The sequence below is a fragment of the Filicampus tigris genome, chromosome 7, assembly GCF_054856515.1.
Source record: "Filicampus tigris isolate MCC_2025a chromosome 7, RoL_Ftig_1.0, whole genome shotgun sequence".
Lineage (NCBI taxonomy): Eukaryota > Metazoa > Chordata > Actinopteri > Syngnathiformes > Syngnathidae > Filicampus > Filicampus tigris.
Window position 1 is genome coordinate 9178882 of NC_141223.1, and position 23491 is coordinate 9202372.

A 23491-nucleotide genomic window follows, 5' to 3' on the forward strand; every position below is an offset into this window, starting at 1 on the left:
GTAAAGGTGATCTTATCCTAAGCGCAAGATTCAATATATTGCTTTGTCTGATTGTTTTGATTCTCCTCAAGAAATTACATTTCACGCTCACAGATCAGACCAAAACACTTTGGGGCCTTATTTTTGTTCCCAGCGCAGGTCTAGCAAAAAGCGCAGCTTAACTTGCGCAGGGATGGAATGTTCCTCCTTTTCATATTTTGATGAACTTGCGACGGTAGAATTGGCCGTTACGGTGCCAAGGAACTATTTTGAAGAAAGATGAGGATCTTAATTTAGACAGCTCTAAGTGCTTTGCCACCATTTTCGTTACATCTATAGGCAATTATTATTATTAAACTTTTGGAGGGGGTGTCAATTACTCAAAAATGTTCACTATTCAGGGCAGTGCTTGTACCTCATCACCGCTGTAAAGTAGGGGTTTACTGTACATGTGGCGCCCTCTGATTTAATTAAAAAAAATAATAATAATGGACTCTAGCTTCTGTTTCTTTCCACTGGAGTATAGCAACAGCGGGAATTTGGGAAAACAGACTGGAAAATGACAAGCAGGATTAATAACTGCATAACGGGGGTATAGGATACACTATAGGGAACAAATATTGGGTCCAACGATCTTTATCACACACTGCTGGACACTATAGACACTTACTGTTGTTGGCCATGAGCCAAAAATCTATGGGGTACAAAATGTCGGTGCGGAGCTCTGAGCACAGTTGACAAAATATTATGCCATTTAAGTAACGTCATTGTTTTGCTAAATGAAAATACACTCAAATCCAAGCATATACTATATTTTAAAACAATTCACAGCATACAAATCATACACATTTATTTTTATCAGACTAGAAAGAGAAAAGATACAAGCTGTACACTGGCATGTGGGTAGCACTGCACCCATATGCTACAAACATGCACATTAGGATAACTTAAAGCAATACTCTGTCATTTGTCAGTTTTTGTTGATTACGGTGGCACCATGTGGATAAAAGCGGTAGTGTTTTGACAAAAGTCAACCACATTTCCCATGAGCGCCAGCGCGTAGTGTCATGAAATCCTGAGCTCTCGCTGGCCGTCAAGTTGGACGAATTACATTTCTATTTCCAGTGGCTGTGTGAATGATTAATAGCGATGAGGTAATGAATCTAATTTTGTTCAAACAAACTTGTTTTTTTGCTTGTTTTGGGTCATCTGCCATGACACCAGTAATAGTGCGTAGACGTTCAAATCGACTTCCGTCCTTATAGCGAAGAGAGGATGTGACGTATGCCGTAAAGCAATTCAGGACATTAGTCATTTTTTTGGTGTGCCAGGGTTACTCCCTCCCTCCTAAAAGTTGCTTAGTGCCTTGTAAGTCAATGTTTCATCAAAAGCGTTGTGAAATGTTTTTATTAAGGTCAAATACTTGCCCAGTGTTGCTGTAAGACTCTAAATAGCCCCCTAGGTGTGAATGTGAGTGTGATTGAAAATTAAAGGACAAAAGACAGCTGTGATTTGTACATATCAAAGCGTATGATACAGTGTAACTTTCCATTAAATGCTGCACTACTGTCAAGACAAAGTGGCATAAATACAATAAAGTGTAATGACACACAATAGCGGGCATTTTGGCATTGAAAACATTGCATCACCTGCAGCAAAGCTATGACACACCTGTATAGTACACACAGACAAATATTCAGTTGTTTTTCTTACAACATAATTACATATAGCATTATTATAATCAGTGCACTCCATGTTGTTCTTACTTCATGTGGGTTTAGATGAAATCAGAAACATTTGTCATAAATAAATATGCAACATTTTTCATGTCAATCTGTAAACAAGACAATCGGACACCATATAACACATTATTATCAAAGACATTAGCAGTAGTCACTGGATGAATATGGACACTTTATGTATCGTTTAAATTAGGATTGTGCACAGCGTTTATAAAGCAAAAAAAAAAAAACGTGGAAAAGGCACTTCATCAGAGAGAATAACCTATCTGACACTACTGGCACATTCATCATCACTCTGTGTGTGTGCGTATATATATATATATATATATATATATATATATATATATACACGTACGTACATACATATGCATATATATATATATATATATATAACAGTCAATTTGGGTTGTTTCCTCATGCCAACAGTTTTTCTGGGTTCTTGGAGAGGCTCTGCAGCAAATTCCTTTGAAAGCTTTGCTCAGGTAATTCAGGAACCAGGAACTCCAATAAAAGGTCACAAATGCTGTAAACCAGGTGTCTAATAAAAGAGAAAACGAGAGTTTAATTAGTGATGGGAACAACAGTTGTGTTGACTGTACGGAATCACTAGAATCAAATTATTAAGCTTATTCATTCTAAAGATTTGTTCAACAAATCATTCAGTGCGTCATCACTCGGGTCATGATGAGGTTCACATTTGCTTCATGGTCCATAGTATACAGTCACTCGCAAGAGACACAGGTTTACTTTGAGTGGTATACATGCACTAAAATTGCTCTCCGGGAACGCAAGTCCTCTTTCCTTGGAGTATGAAGTTGAGTACATATTGTACACCAAGAGATCACAACCCATATCAGGGGGTTCGGTACCCCAAGCTCCCAAGGCATTCCCCACAGAACTCCCCAGGGGACACGGTCGAACGCTTTCTCCAAGTCCACAAAACTCATGTAGACTGGTTGGGTGAATTCCCATGCACCTTCAAAGATGTAGCTCTGGTCCATTGTTACAGGGCCAGAATAAAAACCACAGTACTCCTCCGGAATCTGAGATTGTCCTTCCCGATCGACCCTCCTTTCCAGCACCCCTGGATAGACATTACTAGGGAAGCATAGATCTCCCTGTAGGTGGAGCACGACCTCATGTCACCTTATTGAACTCTAGTCCGATCTCATCCACCCCTCGGGCCATGCCACACGGGAGTTTTTTGACCACCTTGGTCACCTCAACCCTGAGATAGGAGAACCCGCCTCAGAGACCCCAGCCTCAGCTTCTTCAAGTGAAGACGTGCCAGTGTTCTGCGGAGGTCTTCAAAATATTCTCCCCTCCGACTCACAAAGTCCCAAATCTAAGTCAGCATTGGCCCATCTATATGCAGCGTTAATGGTGCACACAACTTTCGACTCAGAGACCACCAAAGCTGCGTTCGGCTTGGCCAGCTAGTACCCATCATCTGCCTCCGGAGTACCAAAGACCAAAAAGGCCCAATAGGATTCCTCCTACAGTTTGACGGCATCCCTGACTGCGGTTCAGGGACTGCAGCCACGACAAACGCCAACTACCTTACAGCCGCAACTCCGTAGTACGTAATAATGAGTAATATTTTACAATGTTTAAACAATACAGTCTAAAGACACTTTATATCAAGTATTTATTGAAGCTTATCATATTATATCATGAATATACGGGGCCCGTACCAATTCTGATTGCGACAGCTTCACTCAAGGCTAAATTGTCAGACCCTGGGAAAGAAGGAATGGAAGGAATATGCACGGTATTACTGAGTTTATTATGACTCTGCCAGTTCATACAAACACTTTTTGAAAATATGGTATGAAACTGAATGGGCCAGCAGTAGTTTATGGGACTGGGGTATCGAAATGTATGTGTCTTAACCCATTATAGCCGGGAACGCACAGGCGCGTTTCAACCACCAAAGCCGGGAGCGCTGTTGCGTGTTTCTCCCTTTAAAGCCGGGAAAGCGTATACGTCTTTTTTTTTTTAAATCCAATTCTCGGTCTCTTAGCCAATGAAATGCATCAGAATATACATGTGACGGTGTCGTGAGTCGTCGGAGGATATCCGTAATTTTTTCGAGGCGTAATGGTGGCACAGTCAAATCGCAGGAGCTCTGATATAAGTCCCGGCAGTGATATAGACGACGCACTTGCGGACTTTAAAGCCGTGAAACCAGCCAAACGTGACATATGATTAAGATGTATGTTCGTAGAAAATGACAATTTCAACGTCTTTGCTAGAGAATACAGCATGGTAATTACCACTCGATTTTTTTAAAACTAAAAATATTGCTTCACTTGCATCTCTGATGGAAACAGTACAGATTAATAAACTCGGGCCCATGTGAAAGCCACATGTCTAAGCTCTCAAATTCTTCTGGAATTATGTTTCTATCTGTTACAGGGTCTGAGATATTAATCATTTCGTATGTGTTGGAATTTTCCGCGAAAATGTCAGGGTGACTCCAAAGGCGACCGTAGGTTTTAGAGAGATGTCTCACGAGAGGCTTCAGGCTTTAATGGGTTAACGGAGTGCACAACAGCGGTATTACCTGTTAATGTAGGGGTTTTGGAAGGAATCAAGAACAGTCTCCCAACTGAGTTTGTACTTCTCTGAGCTGAGCAAATCTGTGACAATATCTGTGGACACAAAGGCAGGAAAGGCAATGAAATTCCCTGCCTAAATTATATTCATATCAAAGACGGGAGCTGGTACTGTGCTGACGAGACTTTACATAATCAGGATTTTTGGGGACGATCACTGATCACAGAAAAAAAAAAAAAAATGAAAAGCAAGAAAAAAACGATCACCCATCCATTCACAAGAAATGTCTATTTAACATGTTTATTTTACTGCAATTACTTGTGCACTGTTTACAGAGTATGAACAAAAGTATTTTTGTCTTGTGTTGAACAATCTTTGTCATGCCTCAAGGAAGGAAAGGGGGGGGAAAAAACAAGCAGTGTGATTTGAATATGAAGCGTACTCCGTAACAAATGATAAAAACTTGATTTCTATGACACATTGTATCAGCTGAGTGGTTTATTTAAATCCGGAATTTTTTTTTGGGGGGGGGGGGGGCAATTTCAAAGTAGTTATGTATGAATGGAACAGGTCGCATACACATTTTTTTTTCTTTTTTCTTTCACAATAACACGTGAAAATCATCCCTTTGGTACATTTGAGTATTTTATTATTTTTGTTTTTTAATCCAAATTGTGTACCTGGCAGAAGACTCATCAGACAATACAAGGCTTGCTTCTTGGTGTTGTCCTTCTGCTGCTGACTTCGTTCTAGTTGAGGACAAGTGGGCAAAACTCCTCCTGGCCAAACAGACTCCTGGATGACCTGAAGGTAATGAACCCAGTATCTGGTACATGTCAGATTGGCTACACTCACATCCAGCCATCTGAAATTTGAAAAGACACAAAGAGTTTCACTTTTGAACCACTGAACGAAACTGGCGTTACATTAATAATATTACGTACGTTTTGTTTTTTTTTCCCAGGTGAAGAAAACAACTTCATTCTAGCAAAAAGATGTAATGTCAAGCAAGCGCACTTGACACCGGCGCCATTCGGCGGACCTCCCATCCCGACAGGTTAACAAAACAGTCATCGACTTCATTGTGCTGTGACTGTGACCTTGTCATTGTGCCTGACTTGACCAAAACCGAACAACCATTTTGTCGGACCAGCCAATCCATTTTAATTATAGCCAACGCTTCATTGAATTTCTATACAGATTTGAGACCGCAAGTGCAGCAGAGAGGTCCCACTTGGCACGATCTCACACAACAGTTGATCTCAATGTATTCCCCCAAATCCCTTTTGCACAATTTAAACTCTTGCGATGAGTCAATTTAATAGGCTGGGTGTTGCCGGGGGGGACGTTAACCTTTCATTCAGGCCCAACATCTTGCGCAACAAGATTTATTATATGTGGGGTGGGAAAACAGACAGTTGCCACCCAGACAAGAAGAGAAGGTTATTGAAAGTAACAAATAAAAAGAGTAAAAATGTATGTAATGTAGTGTATATATATATCTGAGGTCCAGACTCGCCCCCAGTAGCAGTGTATTTTGGTCATGGTTAAAGCTCAGCTGGTGGACAATGATGCTTGTTTCTTCAGCAACTCAGACATAAGCGTCACTGCAAACGCAGTCAATGGAAACAAACCAATACAATTGCTTGTATATTCCCTGACACAGTATCAAGCCCAAAACGTTTTTTTGCCATGACCAGTACAAATTTACAGTTTGTGGGCAATGCCGCTCACCCCCAACTTCTCGATTTATTTCATGTCCATGCAGTACGTTTTCTACCAATTAAAGCAAAAATACCATAGCAGGCTTCCACAATTCGTACTTTTTAAATATGAAACATTCCAAAAAAAAATTGATCAATCAGAAGGGATTCAGCGGATGGATGGATGATTGATCTTTTGACCGCGCTGCGCACAATTTGCGCACAAACGCAATATTAATCAAAAGACTTGTGTTAGTAGTGCGGCCACACTGAACATATTACAGTAAAGAACATTTTTGAGTTGACTTGCATTTTAATGTACAAAGTAAGCAAGTACAAACTGAGCCGTGCCTTCATTCAGACCTAACGGATCTTGAACGCTCTCTTAGTCCTGGTTCAAATTAGGAGCTCCATCGGTAAACGCCGTTACATCAGAGAAGCTTGTGAGAACAACATAAAAAGAAACATTCTGAAAACAGTTTACATTCCCGCAGATTAAATCATTCATCTGTAGCCTGTGAGCAAAAGGGAAGGAATCGCCGTCCGTTACGTGGATGTGGAAATGCAGGGTAAAAGGACACGACTGAGTTCCTTTATTCGATTACCACATAAACCGCCACGATCAAAGCTCATTGCTAGAGTGAAGGCAAATCAGACTACAAAACGACAACGGCTTGGTTGGAATGCGAAGACTCGTGTTGTCAAGCAAAGCTTCGACGGGGCACTTAAGCAAGTCAAGCGAGACGTTTTTCAACATTAGCGTCACGAAAAGGCAAATTTGTCTCGAGTAGATAATGATTCTGTATTCCCTCGTAGGCAGATGTTTCTAACATTATCCCTGCACATCAATATTTGGGAGCGCGACAACAAATAAACGTCTTAAAACACTGTCACGTTACAAAAAATACCCCCAGGAACCCTTGCCAATGCGAATAACATTTCATATCTGCAAGGCATCAAGTCACTTCAGAATGTCAGATGTGCCGCAATTTAGTAGGATTTATTGAATTGCCGGATTCAAGGACATGGAGAATGCGTGAAAACAAAAAAAAATTTGACCCTGTTGATCCAGACTTGAATTGCAAAAAAAATTATATATATATATAGATATAGATATATATCTATATATATATATATATCAAAACGTATTGATACACCCACGTGTACCGTTACACCCCTAATATTTAGAGATACCCGTACTATCGCTTGTACAAGTATTCGATTGTGCAGGTCGACCTACTAAAATGTCTCCTAAATGTAGCAGCCAATGCAGTTGAAAGACTGGCAGTTGTAACTAGCCACTAATGATGTCAGCCGTGAGCAAAGTTGTTTTCACCTCGCTGTCCAGATGTGCGCGCTCCAGCAAAGCATACAAGGCCTGTCTAGCCGTCTGGTTCCCATTTGTCACGTCACCACCTCTAATCAAGACATGGTGCAAAGTCTGATAGTCATATATATGTTCATTCCATTTTAATATGTCGTTTGGATGTGGACACGGGCAGTTTGATTGGGACAGTCATGGCGCCTTGATTCACACGAAGGTCAAAACACAAACATGAAATCCGAGCCATGGCCCGGAATATCACATATGGAACACAGACGTTTATATTAACACTTTCTTGGTTTCCGAGCACATCACATTAATACTATATAAATGCTATAAATATCTAGTTGTGACGAGAGCTCTGCCTTTATTGCAATAACATTCATCAAATTAAGTTTCTGCTGTCATCACCACTCGAGTCGTATGGCAATCACTGTGGGGATTGATTTCCCACTGGCCCGAGCAAACCCACACACAGTTTTCTACCAATTAAAGCCAGCGAATGCCAAGTAACGCTATATCAGATGTTGCGGTCTGGTGGAGTCTTAGTCTCTGTTGCGCTATTGCTACCGCAAAACCCACTAGAGTGGTTTTCCAGCTCAACTGTCAAGTAAATATTTGGAAGCTGGGAAAATACCACCGTGGCATGTGTCTTGTCCGTCAAACTGCAATACTGCACAAATAAGTGATATTTTCAGTATAACGTAAGAAGCGGGTCACCGACTGCCAAGTTACAAAGAAGATAAAAACACATGGCTTAATTAACCTACGTACACGCATGTGGTCCATGCTCCAATCAACCTGCCACAATATAATGCCACCGCAGCAGCTGTTTGGGAAACCAGTCATGCAAGGTCCACGACAGTACAAATGCATAAAAGATCTGCCAAGCTGACCAACAACAGTACAAAGTTCCTTTTGATTTCTGTTACCATTTATGGCAGACGCATGCAAGTAAAACCCAGGCCCTGTTTGAGCTAAAATAAGCCTACACGTTTTTCAACAGACATGATGTCATTGCGCAAGTATGTCTCTGGAGAGAGAGGATGAACCATTACATTACTTTGGAGGCACATCTCAGGGCCCAGACTCAGGTGAGTGGTAAAAACAGGACACCAGACATGTGAAGTGGCCTCTGGGCTCCTGCATGACTTCATCCTGCTACAGTCTTTATTTACAACAACAGTGTTTACCCCTCATCAAGATCATTTTGCAAGCATCCAAGTGGTGTTTCATTACGTCCTATTTGCTTTTCATGTAACGGAATTAACAGAGTCGATAATTAGGTGTGAAATTGACTTGTTGTGACATGTTGTGACAACAGAGTATAGTGTGTGTTTCATAACCTTTACAGGACTTTGCTTGCTGGCATATACATTAGGCTTAACCTTAAAAATTTATAGTTGAGATTACTTGTATGAAATATGGATTACATTCAAATATTCCAGCTGTTATCTCTAATCTGAATAAGACATTAGGAGTATATAATCAATTACTAATTGAATATGTACGCTGAATATTTACAATAACTGGGGATGTAACGATTAATCGAAAAATCGATTTAAAATCGATTTGCAACGGTTCATCGATTCGATTAATCGAAACTCGATTTGATTAAATTCATCTAGAAAATGTCTTGAAACGTGCAAATCAAATTATACTTTTGCCAAATATCATTGTGTATTGCGTTTGTGGATGGCTGCAGAACCACAATAGTGCACAGACACAAGCATGGTAGCAATTCTTTTTTTTAAATCGGGAACTGAAAATTGAATCGAATCCGGGCTTGAGTTAATCGTTACATCCCTAAAAATAACATGTTGCAGTATAAAGGCATGAGCACAGAAAGCTCTTAATATAATGACCAGCAAGACAAACAAAACTTGATGGGAATGTACTATGTATCTGTGAAACAATCTTTTTATTTAGGAAGTATGATTCAAAAAAGGAATTCAACAATGTGACTAAAATTAGGAAGCTCCGCTCAACATGCCCTTTTTGATTATTGCTTTAACTCTGGCCTTAATTGGTTAGACACAAACCACTAAAACAGCCGCTTCTACTTTGAGGAGTGTGCCTAGTTCTGACCAAGGAACAGCCTGTGCAGTGATGCCGCACCTCCTCCAGTCAAACAAAGCTGATTGATTGCACGTCTCATTATGTAACAACCATGTTATTATGCAATTCTCCCCTCACTTCTTCTGATCACTTGCAAATCTGTCACGTATTAGCTCAGTGGTCAGACATAAACTGACAGGAAGTCTAATTCCTGCTGATGGTAGCACTGAGCTGCCAGCAGTGTCTTCAGACCTCAACCTTGTGACAAACCAATATATGGAGTCAGTCAATCCCTAAAAATTAAAGACAGGAAAAGAAAAAAAAAAAAGACACTAACATCACATTTTTACTGTAAAAAATACTAAATGGTTTGAAATACTAACCACCAGTTTAAAGATTTAGAGGCACACAATTTACCATATTACTGACAAATGTTGTGTTAGCTCATGATGGAAAAAAACAAAAACATTCTGTCAGGAAGAAGTGCCAGTTGAAACACAGTGTCTCAAATAATCAACTCTAACCACTGCGGTTAAAATCCCATCTGGAAGACAGTTACGCTCTTGACAGATAACAAATCAGGGGTAATCAAACCCAAAGACAAATGGCTACTCTTGTAAACTTGCTCATAAAACAAAACAGATAATACTTATTTGGTACTGGTAATACATATTTTTGCATGTGGAAAATTGGGCAACTCGGGGGTTTTCCCCATGTTTTTCAAGTCTGCAACTTGCTAAACAATAAAGGACCTGTTACTGCAAACCAACATAATGACATTAGCACAGGCCCAGTCGTGTCTAAGCTCTTTAGAATCACACCGTCCTAAAAATATATCTCATTTCGCACAGTAAATTTTACTCTAAAAAAATAATATTCAGTGTATAATTCTTTGAGTAAATTTCACGCTGAATATTTTACTCTCGAATGAAATGTAACTATGAAATTTACTGTGTAAATGTTTGTTTTTTTTTCGCTTTTCATAACCAGCTCTTTGTCATGCCAATAAATAACCCTGTGCATGGTGTAAATAATAACCATAACCAGTCACTATAATGAATAAATTAGACCTGCCTATAATTTGTGCAAAACATGTTCATAAAGCCTCACTAGTAGTATAGAATAGTCCTGACAAAAACGAGCCCTCGACATCATGGTAATGTTGGTGTATAACCACATACTCAGAAATGGTTGGGTTTCATTTTAAAAACGACATTATGGTCATTGACTACTAATGCCGCCAGACATCACATTCATTTTAGGCCAACTGAAACTCAAGCAAACACTCGATGCCAGCGAAAGATCCCTCGAAAAGTCGAGCAGAAACAGCGACACAAACGGTGAAGGGAAAAAAAAAAAAAGCGCACGCTGAATGACTGAGGTCATTGCCGAAAGGCAGCTGCTGACAGGCTTTGAATCCTCCACTCATCTTCACCTAGGACATCAAGTTGTCATCAAGCACTCGCATTCCCATTGGAATTGTTTATGTGAGCATTAATATGCCGTTTTAGGAAGTAAAAATAACAAATCACTCAGTCATTGGGGAGGCAGCTGCAGGAGAGGACCGCGGGCGCTGCAGCACCATTTGGACTTTGGAGGGTAGAATTATGTTGTACTGTAAAGGAAGTTAACACACATGCCAAAACAAAATCCAAAGAAGGGTAAACGAATACACATGTCAAGACGTCAGTCCTAAAACACTGAATAAGTCAACTATGGGGGGAGGGGAGGGGGGAAAAGAACGACTACACCAAGATGAGACCCAGTAAACTACTTAAAGGGACGAAGGTGTATGCTAGGATTCGGTATACCATTTAAGCAACCGTGTTAAGTAACCACAGTCCATGCCAAAGTGGGTGCTCTGAAAATCGGATTGTGAAATTATGATCAACCGTCGTTTAACGCTTCAAATGTCTGTCTACTTTGAAAGCACGCGCAGAACAGCAGCGATACCATTCCGGTTGCGTTTGATTTGGATTTGATTGCATCCCAAGAAAACAAATCCAATTCGTTCTCAAGCGTAGGGGAGACGATGCTCCCGCGGGCTGTCCAAATGAGAGGGAAAAACCTGCCACACGGAGCTGTCACTGCAGTGCTGACAGACTGCTGCCTAATATAGACGAGGTCAAACAAAAGCACAAGGCCTGTCATACTTGGCCGTTGGAAGTGTTTAAAATAGCAGACGCCGTATCAAAATTAAGCGACAATATTTTTGTACCGACACCCTAGGGAGCATCGGGTCACACTATTAGACTAGAAGGCCAGAAGTGGACAGCACTGTCGGCATATTGGTTTACTGGCGGCTATTTGACACAGCGATCAGAAACAAATGTTTGGGTTGCTTATCACGGCAATACTTCTTTACGGTCACTAGTGTTGTAATGTACACTGTTTCTGCAGTGGTAGCAGTGTACTTTTTCTACCCCCCCCCCCCCCCCACCTAATTTTATTTGACAACAAATCTAAAACAGAAGATGAAATGAAATGAAAATGAAGAAAGTCTTTTTTTTTTTTTTTTTTTTTAAACATTGCAGGAGCCAGTCAATCAATTTTCATCAACGTTATAAACTCTCCCAGCACATCCCCCATGTCTAGGAAAAAAAAATGTGTCTTGGCATCCCGACTTGGCAAAGTCTAGTGTCTGACTTCAAACATAGATTCCAGCAATTCTTTCTCTGCCGGAAAAAAACAAACCCTTGTATAAGCACCTATTGAAGTCAAGAGTGATCCAACGTAAAAGTCACGTCGAAATATCTGCTGGATTGCGCTAATGCAGGGATGGGCAAAAAAACATTTACTATAGCTGAGAAGTTGAAAGTTGTAATAACAGTGTTTGCCACCAGATGGCAAACATTGCTTAAGAGTATCTCCAGCCAAGACTACACTTGACCAAATTAGGTCAATAAAATGCCTTTCAGGTAAATTAAGATGCAGATAATTCAGTATGTTGACCGAACCCATCTGCCGAGTTTTCTCTCCTAGATTTACACCACTACAGTCAGCACTAAAATCAACGATCTCAAAAGTGGTAGTTGAGTTAGTTGACCTTTGTGAAAACATGCACAAAAGGAGTTCTTGCTCACTGCCAGACATTTTCAGCCCTAAGGTTTGAAAAAAATTTGAAAAAAAATATAAATAAATTCCCGGTATTGAATGGCTGGATTGTGTAAGGACAAACAAATATATCCTTGGCAGTGAATGAGTTAATGTTGGTTTACTGTTCAACAGGTTTTTTTTGCCATCTTTCAAAGGAAATTTTCATGCGGGAGAGCCCTTTGCACAGGGTAAATAGAAAAGCCACAGTGTGTGGGTATTTTTTTTGTAATTGGAGTAGATCTTTTATACCAACCTGCCACAAGACCAAAACCACAGATAACCCCTTTTTGTCCATATGATAATCAATATGACACTAATCACATTTTGCTTAAAGTAAGTGCTTAACCTTCATTTTCTGCATGAAAGTTGCTATAGTATATGATAAGTTAAATAATTACTTCAACAGCTGTGTGTATTAGCACTGTGAGTTATGACCGTGGTCAATTTTCCAATATTTTAATACTAATACAAAATATTAATAAAATGTCACCCTGAAATGATGCTTTTTTTTTTTTTTTCTAACAATTTATTTGCCACGTCCAAGGATGTATCACTTGCCCCCCTAAGCTTTCCTTGGTGTCATCAATGTTAATATTGTCCTCACTTTGGCACTTTTCGGGGGCTTACTGGAACTGTGACGTCAAAGATCAGGCCATTTAGCAATGCCACTAAATTGTACATAAAAAATACAGACACTGGTAATCACAATCGATTAATTTCATTTGTCTAAGTCAGTGTTTTTCAAACGTTTTTGAGTCAAGGCACATTTCTTTCATTGAAATTGAAATTGGCACACCACCATCTGAAATTGTGAAAAAAAAAAAAACTTATTTTAACAATATAAGCGTTATATTGTTCAAATCTTGTTTAAATCTATATTGTTTGTTGTCTGAGTTAACTTAATGTACTCATTTGTTGGTAAAGACTCATTTGTCTATCGCAGAGTTATAAAATCTGCTTCTTATTGAATGTGTTTATTGTCTTTATAGTGGCACCGCAACGTGCCTACACAAATATCACCTGTTAATGAGGGTCCCAAACAGCAGCCTGATGGTCCTTTGAATGTTCTCAGTGCACAGCCAGCTCCACTGCTCCCTCATTAGCAGACAGAGGATGTTTAAAGCGACGTCCGCCAAAGCCATCTCAGCTGCACCTGTGCCCGTTGCAGAGAAAACAAACTTTCAACACCCTAAAATAATGGCCTAATTTTTGTTCCTTTTTTTCAAGAGAAAAAAAAACAAAAAAAACGAAAAACTGAAACAAATACTGATTATATCATATTTATTATTAATTTAATTTCAGGGGTACAATTGAATTATCTGTTTAACTAAGGATGTCGCCGATTTTAGCAGAGGTGGCCAGCATCATGAGGAAATCAAATACTTTTTTTCAAAATATGACTTTATTTGTCATATTTTAAGGAGGTGATGATGTTTGCCATGATTAATAATATCTAAGTCAAATATAAAAATATTGCTTCGGATATTGAGCATAAAAGTTAATATGCATGATGATTTACATTTACAATCAAATAGCAAGTGAAACTATGGTTTCTCCAACACTGCCCTCATGTGTATAAATTAAAATACTGCAATTGTAACTAACTCCAGCTACTAAATGTGTGTGTTGACAAATGAAGCCCAAACTAACTAGGGGAGTAAAAGCGGACTTGCATTATGATGTACTCGCATTCACCAGCCATATTAACAACACTATTAAGTTATTATCCTATTTTTGTCTAGTTTAGGCATAGTTAACGTGTCTGAAGTCTTGATGATAACGACAAGTATGCCATTACAATACAACCCCTCTCATGCCTTACCGTGTGCTTGTCCTTGCTTCCCCACGACAGAGTCATGCTGGCAATGTCCATATTGTGTCACAATTTCACCATCCTTGCAATTTGGCATAGGTGTGAGGGATAGATTCTCTTCTTTATCGATAAAATTTTGCAGGTCCTCCAAAGACATTCCATTAAACACCTGTGAGTGTACAGCAAAGAAAGGCAAAAACGTTACCATGGGCGACCAGTCAAAATGAACTGATAACTTACTGTGTGAGTCTGTTCCCAGCTGAGCAAGACAGGTGCTCTTATATCTGAGCCATTCATAAATGGGATGCTTTTGCTGGAGAATTTCAGGCGTGACCTGAGGGAAGGGGGGAAGAAAATCCTTTGTCTTAACGTTTTTCAGGTCGACTGGTACACAAAACTGTATGCTGTTAGGATTATGTTAATTTAACATCAATGTAATTTCCAAACTGTGTTTCGTGTGTTGAAAACAAAAACACATTGGTGTTTACAAAGATGGAGTGCATGTGGCGGTATGGGTGGAATTGAAATAATGTTTGTAGATCACAGCAACTCCCATATGTAAAAAATAGAGTCTGAGAGATCTGATTGAGTGATTTGGTTAGTTTCAGGCAAATCCCTGTTTTACTATTACTTTTTGTTCATAGCTTTGTGTTTAATGGATAGAGAGAAATAACTCACTTGTGGCCAGGGGGCCATACCTTCTGGATCAAATCCCTTCAGAAATGGGGGTCACTTGCCATTAAAACCCCAACCTCAATTTGTCATTGCAAAATAACATTACGGTTATCTCACCATACACGCAGTCAAGTAAATGACTAGTTGACATTCTCCATGAGAGATTCTAATTAATATATTATTACACGTAAACATCATAAAAATGCAAATAAATACTTTTTCAATCCTATGCAGTGTAGGGAGGTTGCAAATCGTACTTCTTTCAAAAGTTACACTTATGTTGTAGGCCGTAGTTTTTTTTTGTTTTATTCTAAATCACATACTTGTTCTTTTTGTCAGGATTAAGTTTGCCCCCATCCATCTCGCCCTCATTTTCATCAGTTGGGCTCTGAGGCTCTGAACGAGGAAACGCTGTCTTCAGAGTGTCCACTATTGCATTCACCACAATCTGCATAAATATACAATCTTACAAGCGAGCAAACATTGTAGCGTGTGCATTCATCACGTTCTTAATATTGCATTAATGACAATTCAATCGAGTGCTAATTATTTTTTCAATGGCAAAAAAGGCCCCTAAATAACATTTGTATCATCATGCTACCATCAGAACTTCTCTACTGCCTTGTGCATCCATGTCCAGCCAGACCAGAGAGGATGATATAATAAAGTTAAATGTGTGTAGTCTATGTAATTTTCATAGTGTAGCTCAGTTATGGCCAATGCAATGAAATGATCACCAACAAACCTTGTCAATGCGTGAAACTATAAAAGGTTTCTTGACAAAGGCAATCCGGGCATCTGTATTAAGAGCCAGAAACTCCTGCATCTGTTCACTGTTGGATATTTCAGGAATGGCGCACAGATGCTGGGGGGAATTAAAAACATGTCTTAATTTTGAGAAACAAAATAACAACAAAAATTACATTGGAACCCAAAACACTTTTGGATTTGATCAAATCAAAATTACACACCTTCAGAAAGGTTTCCAGCATTCCTTTCCTGGCCTCTATCCTGTCACTGTCCATGTTTCCAAAGGGCATGTCTGGGAATATTTTCTTTGGACCTTTTACACCTTCAAAACAGAATAATTTGGAAGTACAGCCAACGCGGACTCAAATACTATCAAAGCATGGTATTTGGAAAGCCACTGTGTACAGTATGTGCACAAACATTTTTATTACGAGACACACCGTATTGGCCCGAATATAAGACGGTGTTTTTTTGCATTGAAATAAGACTGAAAAAGTGGGGGTCGTTTTATATTCGGGGTCTAGACATGATACCCATTCACGACGCTTGATGGCGCCAGATATCATTGACGCGAATGCTGAACTTGACTACCCAGGTCCACCCCTGTCTCGTGAGGATGACGTGGGCACAGCGAGGCGGATAGTTTGTGAAGAGTAATGTTCTGTCATGACAGATCTCAGCTACTCTCAAGTTAAACCGGTTTGCATTATTTTATTGCAATGTTTTTCCTTATTCAGATTTGTTTCAAGACACACAGTTACGGTTAGACTTCACTTTCATGGTTAATGCACTTATTGCAATTTTGTTGTTTGGTCACAATAGATTCGGTTTATTTACATTTCAAAAACCAGAAGCCATTCATTTCCGAATGTGATTGTGCTTTAGTTGACATATTTAAACGTTCAGATATTAAGATTTGAATGAGGCAAAATAGCATGCTTTTTCTCTCAAATATATTGTTATAATCATTTGTTTCAGATGTACTGTAATTATTTTCTGTATAAAAATTAATTTGGTGTTCCAAAAAACCTTTTTCAAACTTGGGTCTTGAAAAAGAGGGGGTCGTCTTATAATCAGGGCCGTCTTATATTCGGGCCAATACGGTATTTCAAAATCCTCTTCCAAACCTACCTTTGATGAGTTTCTTTAATTCAGTTCTCTCTTCCACGCGTGCTTGTAGGTTAAGAAATTCACTGTATCGTCTGTTGACCATGTGGTAGGCCACTGGCTGAATGGAAGATGGACTCTCGAAACCTGAGTGCAATGTGTCCCCATCCTCCGAGCATGGATGGATGCGCCCTGGGTTCTCACAACCCATGGCCGTCTCATACTGAAAGACATCAACAACATCTACATCTCAGCATCATTTTGATCCACACTGTTTCAACAGAATCAACGCCAGACACAATCATGAAATGGAAAGTCATTTAAATGATATTTTCAACTTCTTTTTTACAAATAAATAACTGAAAAGTAGGGCATCCGAAATTATTTGCCCTCTTTTCATTAGAGTTGAATACAAGGCCAGTGTGGAAGAAAACCCGTTGAAGTCTGCAAAGACCTGAGACTGAGATTTTTATGTTTGAAGCTTAAAATGTGACAAAAGGTCAAGAGGTTCAAGGGGGGCTGATACTTTCACAAGACAAACTACTGTATATTCTCTGCAAGTGTCTCTGTGTACGGGTGAGGGAAAGAGAGAGCGAAAGAGAGAGAGAGAGACCGAAAGAGTGATTACTTCTAAATTTATTAACACAAAAATTGAACTTTCAAACGTTTTGTTACGATTGAGCCACAGGTAACGACGGATTTCATTTCTTCACACCTTGTTACACTGAATATTGAAAAGAATAGATGATTTGGAAAAAGAAGTTTTTACCTTGATGGTGTAAAGAGTGTAAGGGTGCGAGCCGGTCCCACGGTGTTCCTTAGCTGTGATCGTGCCAGTGATACGTAGGTTTTGGATAATTATTGGTCCATCGGGGCTGCTCAGAGGCTCAAAACTGAACGAAGGCAAGGGGGAAGAACCATGCAATGGGCTGATGACAGTCGGTTCATTGGTGTTCCCAATTGGTTCAACCACTAGAGGGAGCTCCCTTGCTTGATTTGCTGAAGAAAAACTACCTTCACTCTCCAAGGTCTGAAGGCTGCTGGTTGGAGCGTTATCTGTTGGTCTTTCGAATGAGCCATATGGGTGCTCGGATGTCTCTGAGCTCACCAAGACTGTAGAGCAGAAGGTATCTAACTGATTGGAACAAAGACCTTCCATGTCTTGACCATGACTGCTGTCGATTCCACATTCTTTCTGTTGGTCATACAAACCATCCTCTTGTCCTATCATGACCAAGGAGTCAATGGAACTCAGTTTGTCGTCGGCTAAAGGAGAGTCCAAGTCAGAATCATTTTCTTGATAAAAGGGATTCGAGTTGATCCCGCTCAAAGAGTATCGTATGGTCTGATTTTTCTCTTCTTCAATGTTATTCTGTTGACAATAGAGCTCAGAATCCGCTCCATCGTGCATAGAGTGTTCGGGCAAAACCATATCCGCAAAATGTTCCCTTTCTGTTTGAGCTGTTGGAGGAGGGACATCAGCATTGCTTTGGTGGGCGTAAGTGGTCTCTTGCTCTAATTTAGCACAAGGAAGATGTTCTGACAAACCCAGTGTCTCTTCTCCAGTCATCGCCCTTGATTTATTGGAACTGCCTAATATGTCTATCATGAAAAGATTCAACCAGTCAGGGTCAGACAATTTAGCAAAAAGAGGGAGCAGGACATTGCAGGTGATGAGTTCTGCAACAACAAATCGTCCAGTGCCCGTTTCCAAGTGAGGCGGGGGCACCAAAACATGCAGCAATAAGTCCACTAGAGCTCTTGTGTAATTGACTTCCACTGTCTCGCTGCTCATAACACAGTGAGGTGTGGTAACCCTGGAATAAGCCTGCCAGAACATTTCCCTGTCACTATTCGCTTTTGGAACTGGAGAAACCTGTTGCTGGGCAACCAGCTCCTTGGCTCGAAGGTAATCCTGCAGGTGGCAGCCAAACATTTCCAAGATCCTCTGGGTCAGTCTCTGCAAGCAACACAAAAAAAGGTTAATAAATGTGGACGGCAAATTCAGCTGTCCATACATTTTCAAAACCAGCAAATTGTCTTCCCAATGTATGCATATAGAGTTGCCCCTGGGTCTTTAAAATGCGGGATTTTGACCAATTATAGTTACAAAAGAATACAAAAAGGAGGTTACGTGCCAAACTGAAAAAAATGACACATTTTAGTTACATCGCCATTAAGATTATTATATTATTTTGAATTTAGCTATTAGATTACATTACATTTGATAGGACTAGTAAATCTCATGCCAGAAATCAAATGGTAGAAATGCACACTCTTACTACATTTGCACAAAATGCACAACATTTTTGCATAAAAGCCCAACACAGCATATACATTATCCACCTATAGCGAATGTCTTACAAAATAGTACCTTTCTGTCTAATTGCCTTGCACGCATCTGCAGCTCCATGCCCATAGAAATCATGGCCTCTTGAACCTGCTTTTCAAAGCCACTCTCAGAGGACACAGTCTTGTACCAAGAAGAAACAAAGTCCCTGATAATCTTCCTCACTGAATTGTGGATTTCTTGGTCCAAGTGATGGTCATCCTCCACAGTCGATGGAATCTGAAAATGAGCGATGAGGGAAGTGAAATTTGAGGTATAGCATATAATGCTTGATCTTAAGATAAATTTCAACTTTGTGACAAATTCTATCTGTATACTGACCTCACTAGGCACAGCAGTAAAGTGGATATGAAAAGTCTACATACCCATGTTGAAATGCCAGAATTTTTGACAGAAAAAATGAGGCCAAAATAAAGTGGATACAAAAAGTCTACACACTCATTTTTAAATACCATGTTGTTTACCTGAGATTGTGGCTGTGTTCAAAATTAATGAAATACATTCAAACTCAAGTTAAATGGGAGTCGGCAAACACCTGCCCGTCCTGCCGCCATTTCAAGTGCCTCTGATTAACCCTGAATGCAGTTGAGTTCTAGTATTATTTTTCTAGCATTTATGTTGTCTTAACTTCCATCACAAGGCAAGGTCCACGGATAATTTCCACACTATCAAAGGTATTTTATTGCTCAAAGGTGTTACTCGTGTGAAAGGTACAAAACTCTTTCCAGGGCATGAAATATTCCTTGGAACACAATGAAGACAGTCATTATCAAGCAGATAAAAAAGGGCACAACAGTGCCTGCATGTCTCTACAAAGTTGATGAAAACACAAGAAGAAAACTGGTCGGGAGGCTCTCCAGAGGCCAACAGCAACTTTGAAGCAGTTGCAGGAATTTCTGCCAAGTACGAGCTGTTTCGTGCATGTGATAACAATCCCCCTTCTCCTTAATCTGTCTGGGCTTTTGAGTAAAGTGGACAGACGGAAGCCCATTTTACAAAGAAAAACATCCAAGCCCGGGACTATATTTTACCAAAACACTCTTGAAATCTCCTGATTGTGGGCCCTGTATATCCATGATATAATATGACAAGTTGCAATGGTTATTTCATATTCAGCATCTTGTATTGAATTATTTAAAACTTTAAAGATATATTTCGTCTGTATATGGTAATTATTTTTGGGGCATTTTTTTAATCTAACTGAATATTTAACAACTTACATTTTGTGAGCCTTAAATCTTGTAAAAGCCATTCTTCATATAAGGATTTACCTCAAGTGCAAAAAAAATGTCTGCAGCACAGTAAAAAGATCTATTATGATTGATGACTTCAAGGTGATAAAACTTAAATTGAATATTAAATATTGATAAAGCAAGAAAGTGTTGATTTAATCATATATTTCTGAAATTTGTACTGACTAAGTCAGGCCAGCCAGCATCAGTGAAATGACAAAAACAATGTACGGTAGAATCCTGCTTATAATATACAGTACACTAAGAATTGTGCTTTTATAAACTTGTTCTGGAATCCATGATTGCGGCAAGATCATTTTTAACTGACTGAGGTGAATCAAAATAAAATGTCTAAGTTCATACACCATAATGCTTCCTTATTTTAAGTATGCGTGTGATGATTTACCTGTTCCAGAGTAATAAACCTCTCCAGATGAATCACGCTATTGGATTCCAAGATAGCCTGTGAGCCCAGCCAGCCCCCAAGTACCACAAGCAGGCTGGTGAATACACACAGCAGCCAGATATTTACAAGTAGATGGAAAAGAAGAAGCCAAGCCAACAGCACGCCAAGGCCCAACAAACACCTCTGTCCCAGCACCTCTGCCATGACACTGAAGGTGCTCATCACACATGTATCAGACCTAGAAAACCAAATAGAGACTGAGTTAGATACATTATGAAAAGCAAGAAAACTAGCTTGACTATAGATACGTATCGTATTATTAGAACATGGGTTAAAACAGGCTTACATTATGTACGAATGAGAATAGGATCACACTGAAAAGAAAAAGCATACTACCATGTCAAATCGTATGAGAATATAAAACGGGGGGGTTGACGCCGAATACCATTTGCAAAGCGATTGCCCATTTAAACTGACGCTCATTAGTACATGAACAAAGTGTCACCGATGAGATTCGCATTTATCTCATTTTTAACGTTTTAATATTCAAAGGCGAGTCGTCGTAGCGGTTGTGGTAGTGTCCCAAAGCAAACAAGAAATGCAACGTTAGTGCAGACTTTTGTTGCACGTTACATTTAAAAACTACTACGTGTCTACTTGTTACAGGTTTCTAAATGCAATGTTTACACACGTATGTTTATATCTCCTTTCAAATTTAACGTTGGCGAAGAAACAAGATGACACTGTCGGGCTCGAAAGACAATATAACGATAACGTGGTATTCTTGTTGAATTGGTCAGAACGACACAAATATAGCTTACCCTGGTGCATGCTTACCATCGTTAAAATAGAACAACAAAAACAAGTGAGCTGTTTCAAGCTTTCAATCAACGAGACGTCTCGTGAGCTGTTTACTTCCGGTAGCGTGACGTCAATGCTAGGCGAAACGCCCACTCAAAATCCCAAGAACAGTTATGTCTAGTAAACGCCGTTTACTAAACGGTGTTATTATTGTACTCAACCCCAGATAAATTACATTATTGAAATTATTGAAGTTATTAGTATAGTAATGAAAGATAGAGAAACATATATATATATATATATATATATATATATATATATATATATATATATATATTTATTTATTTATATATTTTTTTTAAATATTGTATTTTTTTATAGTTTTTGTTTTCAGGGCTGGGCGTGTACAGGTGTGCTGAGCTTCTCACACCTGTTCTCCACCACTCATCTCATCCGGTATTTAGCCTCCAGTCAAATCGCCACTCCTCGCCAGAACGTCTTGTCTCTTGCAAAGGAACAGGTTGTATTCGCTTCTGCTAACAAAGCAAGAAATCGAGTTGAACTCTTTCCTGGGTTAATCCAGTGCTTCATTTTTGGATTCATTCCTTATTTGTTCTCTCACAGCACCATGTCTTTCTTTGTTACTTGGATTCTGTTTTGAATAGTTTGTTACAAACATCTACCACCTCCAGCCTAACACACATCGTGTTTTTAGCAGCATATCGTCCTGTTTTCTGTCCACATTTGACATTGTCGCACCTCACACTCATGCTCCAGCCAACTTTTTTCAACTCCCAATTTTTTTTTTTATGTTCCTCATGCCTTCTATTCTCTCTCCTCAAATATGAACGTGTAGGCGCGCGTGCCCACTCAGACGTGCACGTTGGCTGGCGGATCAGCAGATCTAAGCAAATGCCAGGGCCGATTTTTTTATTTATTTTATTTTATTTTTATTTTTATTTTTTTGCGCCCATCCAGCCCTGTTTGTGTGTAATATGAGCAATCTTATATTTTCTCCACTAAAAACCTGGGCACAATTGACACAACAGTTATAGGGTAGTGATTACGTATAGATGCCACAAGATGGCGGAAAGCATTTGAAAAGCTTATTCACATTATAGTTCTTTGGCACCAAAATGCCACAAGATGGAACAAAAACAAAACATGACTTTTTCTCTGAATAATGATAGGGTCAAAAAGAAATCTGTGAATAGCAGATATGAGGGCGAACACTTGCTAGTGCTCCAATTTACAAGTTTTACAACTAAACAACCACTTGGTCGAGTTCTTTGCTTTATGTTGCAAGCCAAATTTTTAGTTATGAAGTGGGAAAAAAAGGACAGCTACACAATACTCACTTCCAGCCGTTTATAGAATGGGACAAAGTCAAACACACAAATATGAAACTCGCAAGGAGACTTGAGCAGACATTAGTGTGCGTGTGTGTGTGTTTGACTTTCAGCTTAAGATGGAAATCGACCCAAGCACATATTTTTCAAGAATATGTTCCCAGCTGAACCACTAGATTAATATTGTGTTTGTGAAATATGAATTAAGCAGCAAAATCCACCCCTTTTTAGCCATCTCAGGGGGCGGCCATTTTGTCACTTCTATTGACTGACAATGACATCACAACTTCTCAGGGCTCAGGTAACGACCAATCACGGCTCAGCTTCAGAAAAAAAGTCAGCCGTGATTGGTCCTTACCTGAGCCCTGAGCAGTTGTGATGTCATTTTCAGTTGACAGAAATTACAAAATGTCTCCCCCCGGAGATGGCTAGAAACGGCTGGATTTTTTTGTTGATTTCCACCTTAAATATGCTGAATGAAACCAGGTTTTTTTCTTTTTTTTACAGTCCCATGATATTTGCTTTATTAACTGGTCTCTAGCTGTAC

General features: G+C 39.5%; 2 protein-coding genes across 9 annotated transcripts in view; one reads left to right on the forward strand and one right to left on the reverse strand.

Moving 5' to 3' along the window:
* The window catches only part of LOC147144692 (uncharacterized), a 31711-nt gene extending 8552 nt beyond the window's left edge, over positions 1-23159 (forward strand). For all 8 annotated transcript variants that reach the window (XR_015087462.1, XR_015087460.1, XR_015087461.1 and 5 more), the window contains 5 exons: positions 4968-5090; positions 5245-5337; positions 8314-8401; positions 20804-21008; positions 21977-23159. The gene's annotated coding sequence lies outside the window, so the exon portion shown is untranslated. The remainder of the gene's footprint in view (positions 1-4967; positions 5091-5244; positions 5338-8313; positions 8402-20803; positions 21009-21976) is intronic.
* Positions 804-21758, reverse strand: snx19b (sorting nexin 19b). The gene is made up of 14 exons (XM_086035763.1): positions 21632-21758; positions 20795-21032; positions 19181-19375; positions 17576-18766; positions 16831-17029; positions 15921-16021; positions 15695-15814; positions 15273-15397; positions 14515-14608; positions 14284-14443; positions 13482-13614; positions 4961-5145; positions 4288-4375; positions 804-2259 (listed from the first exon to the last, which is right to left on the reverse strand). Exons 2-14 carry the CDS (start codon positions 21014-21016, stop codon positions 2136-2138), a joined length of 2937 nt encoding a protein of 978 aa, XP_085891889.1. The 5' UTR covers positions 21017-21032; positions 21632-21758; the 3' UTR covers positions 804-2135.
* Positions 23160-23491: the final 332 nt, after the last annotated feature.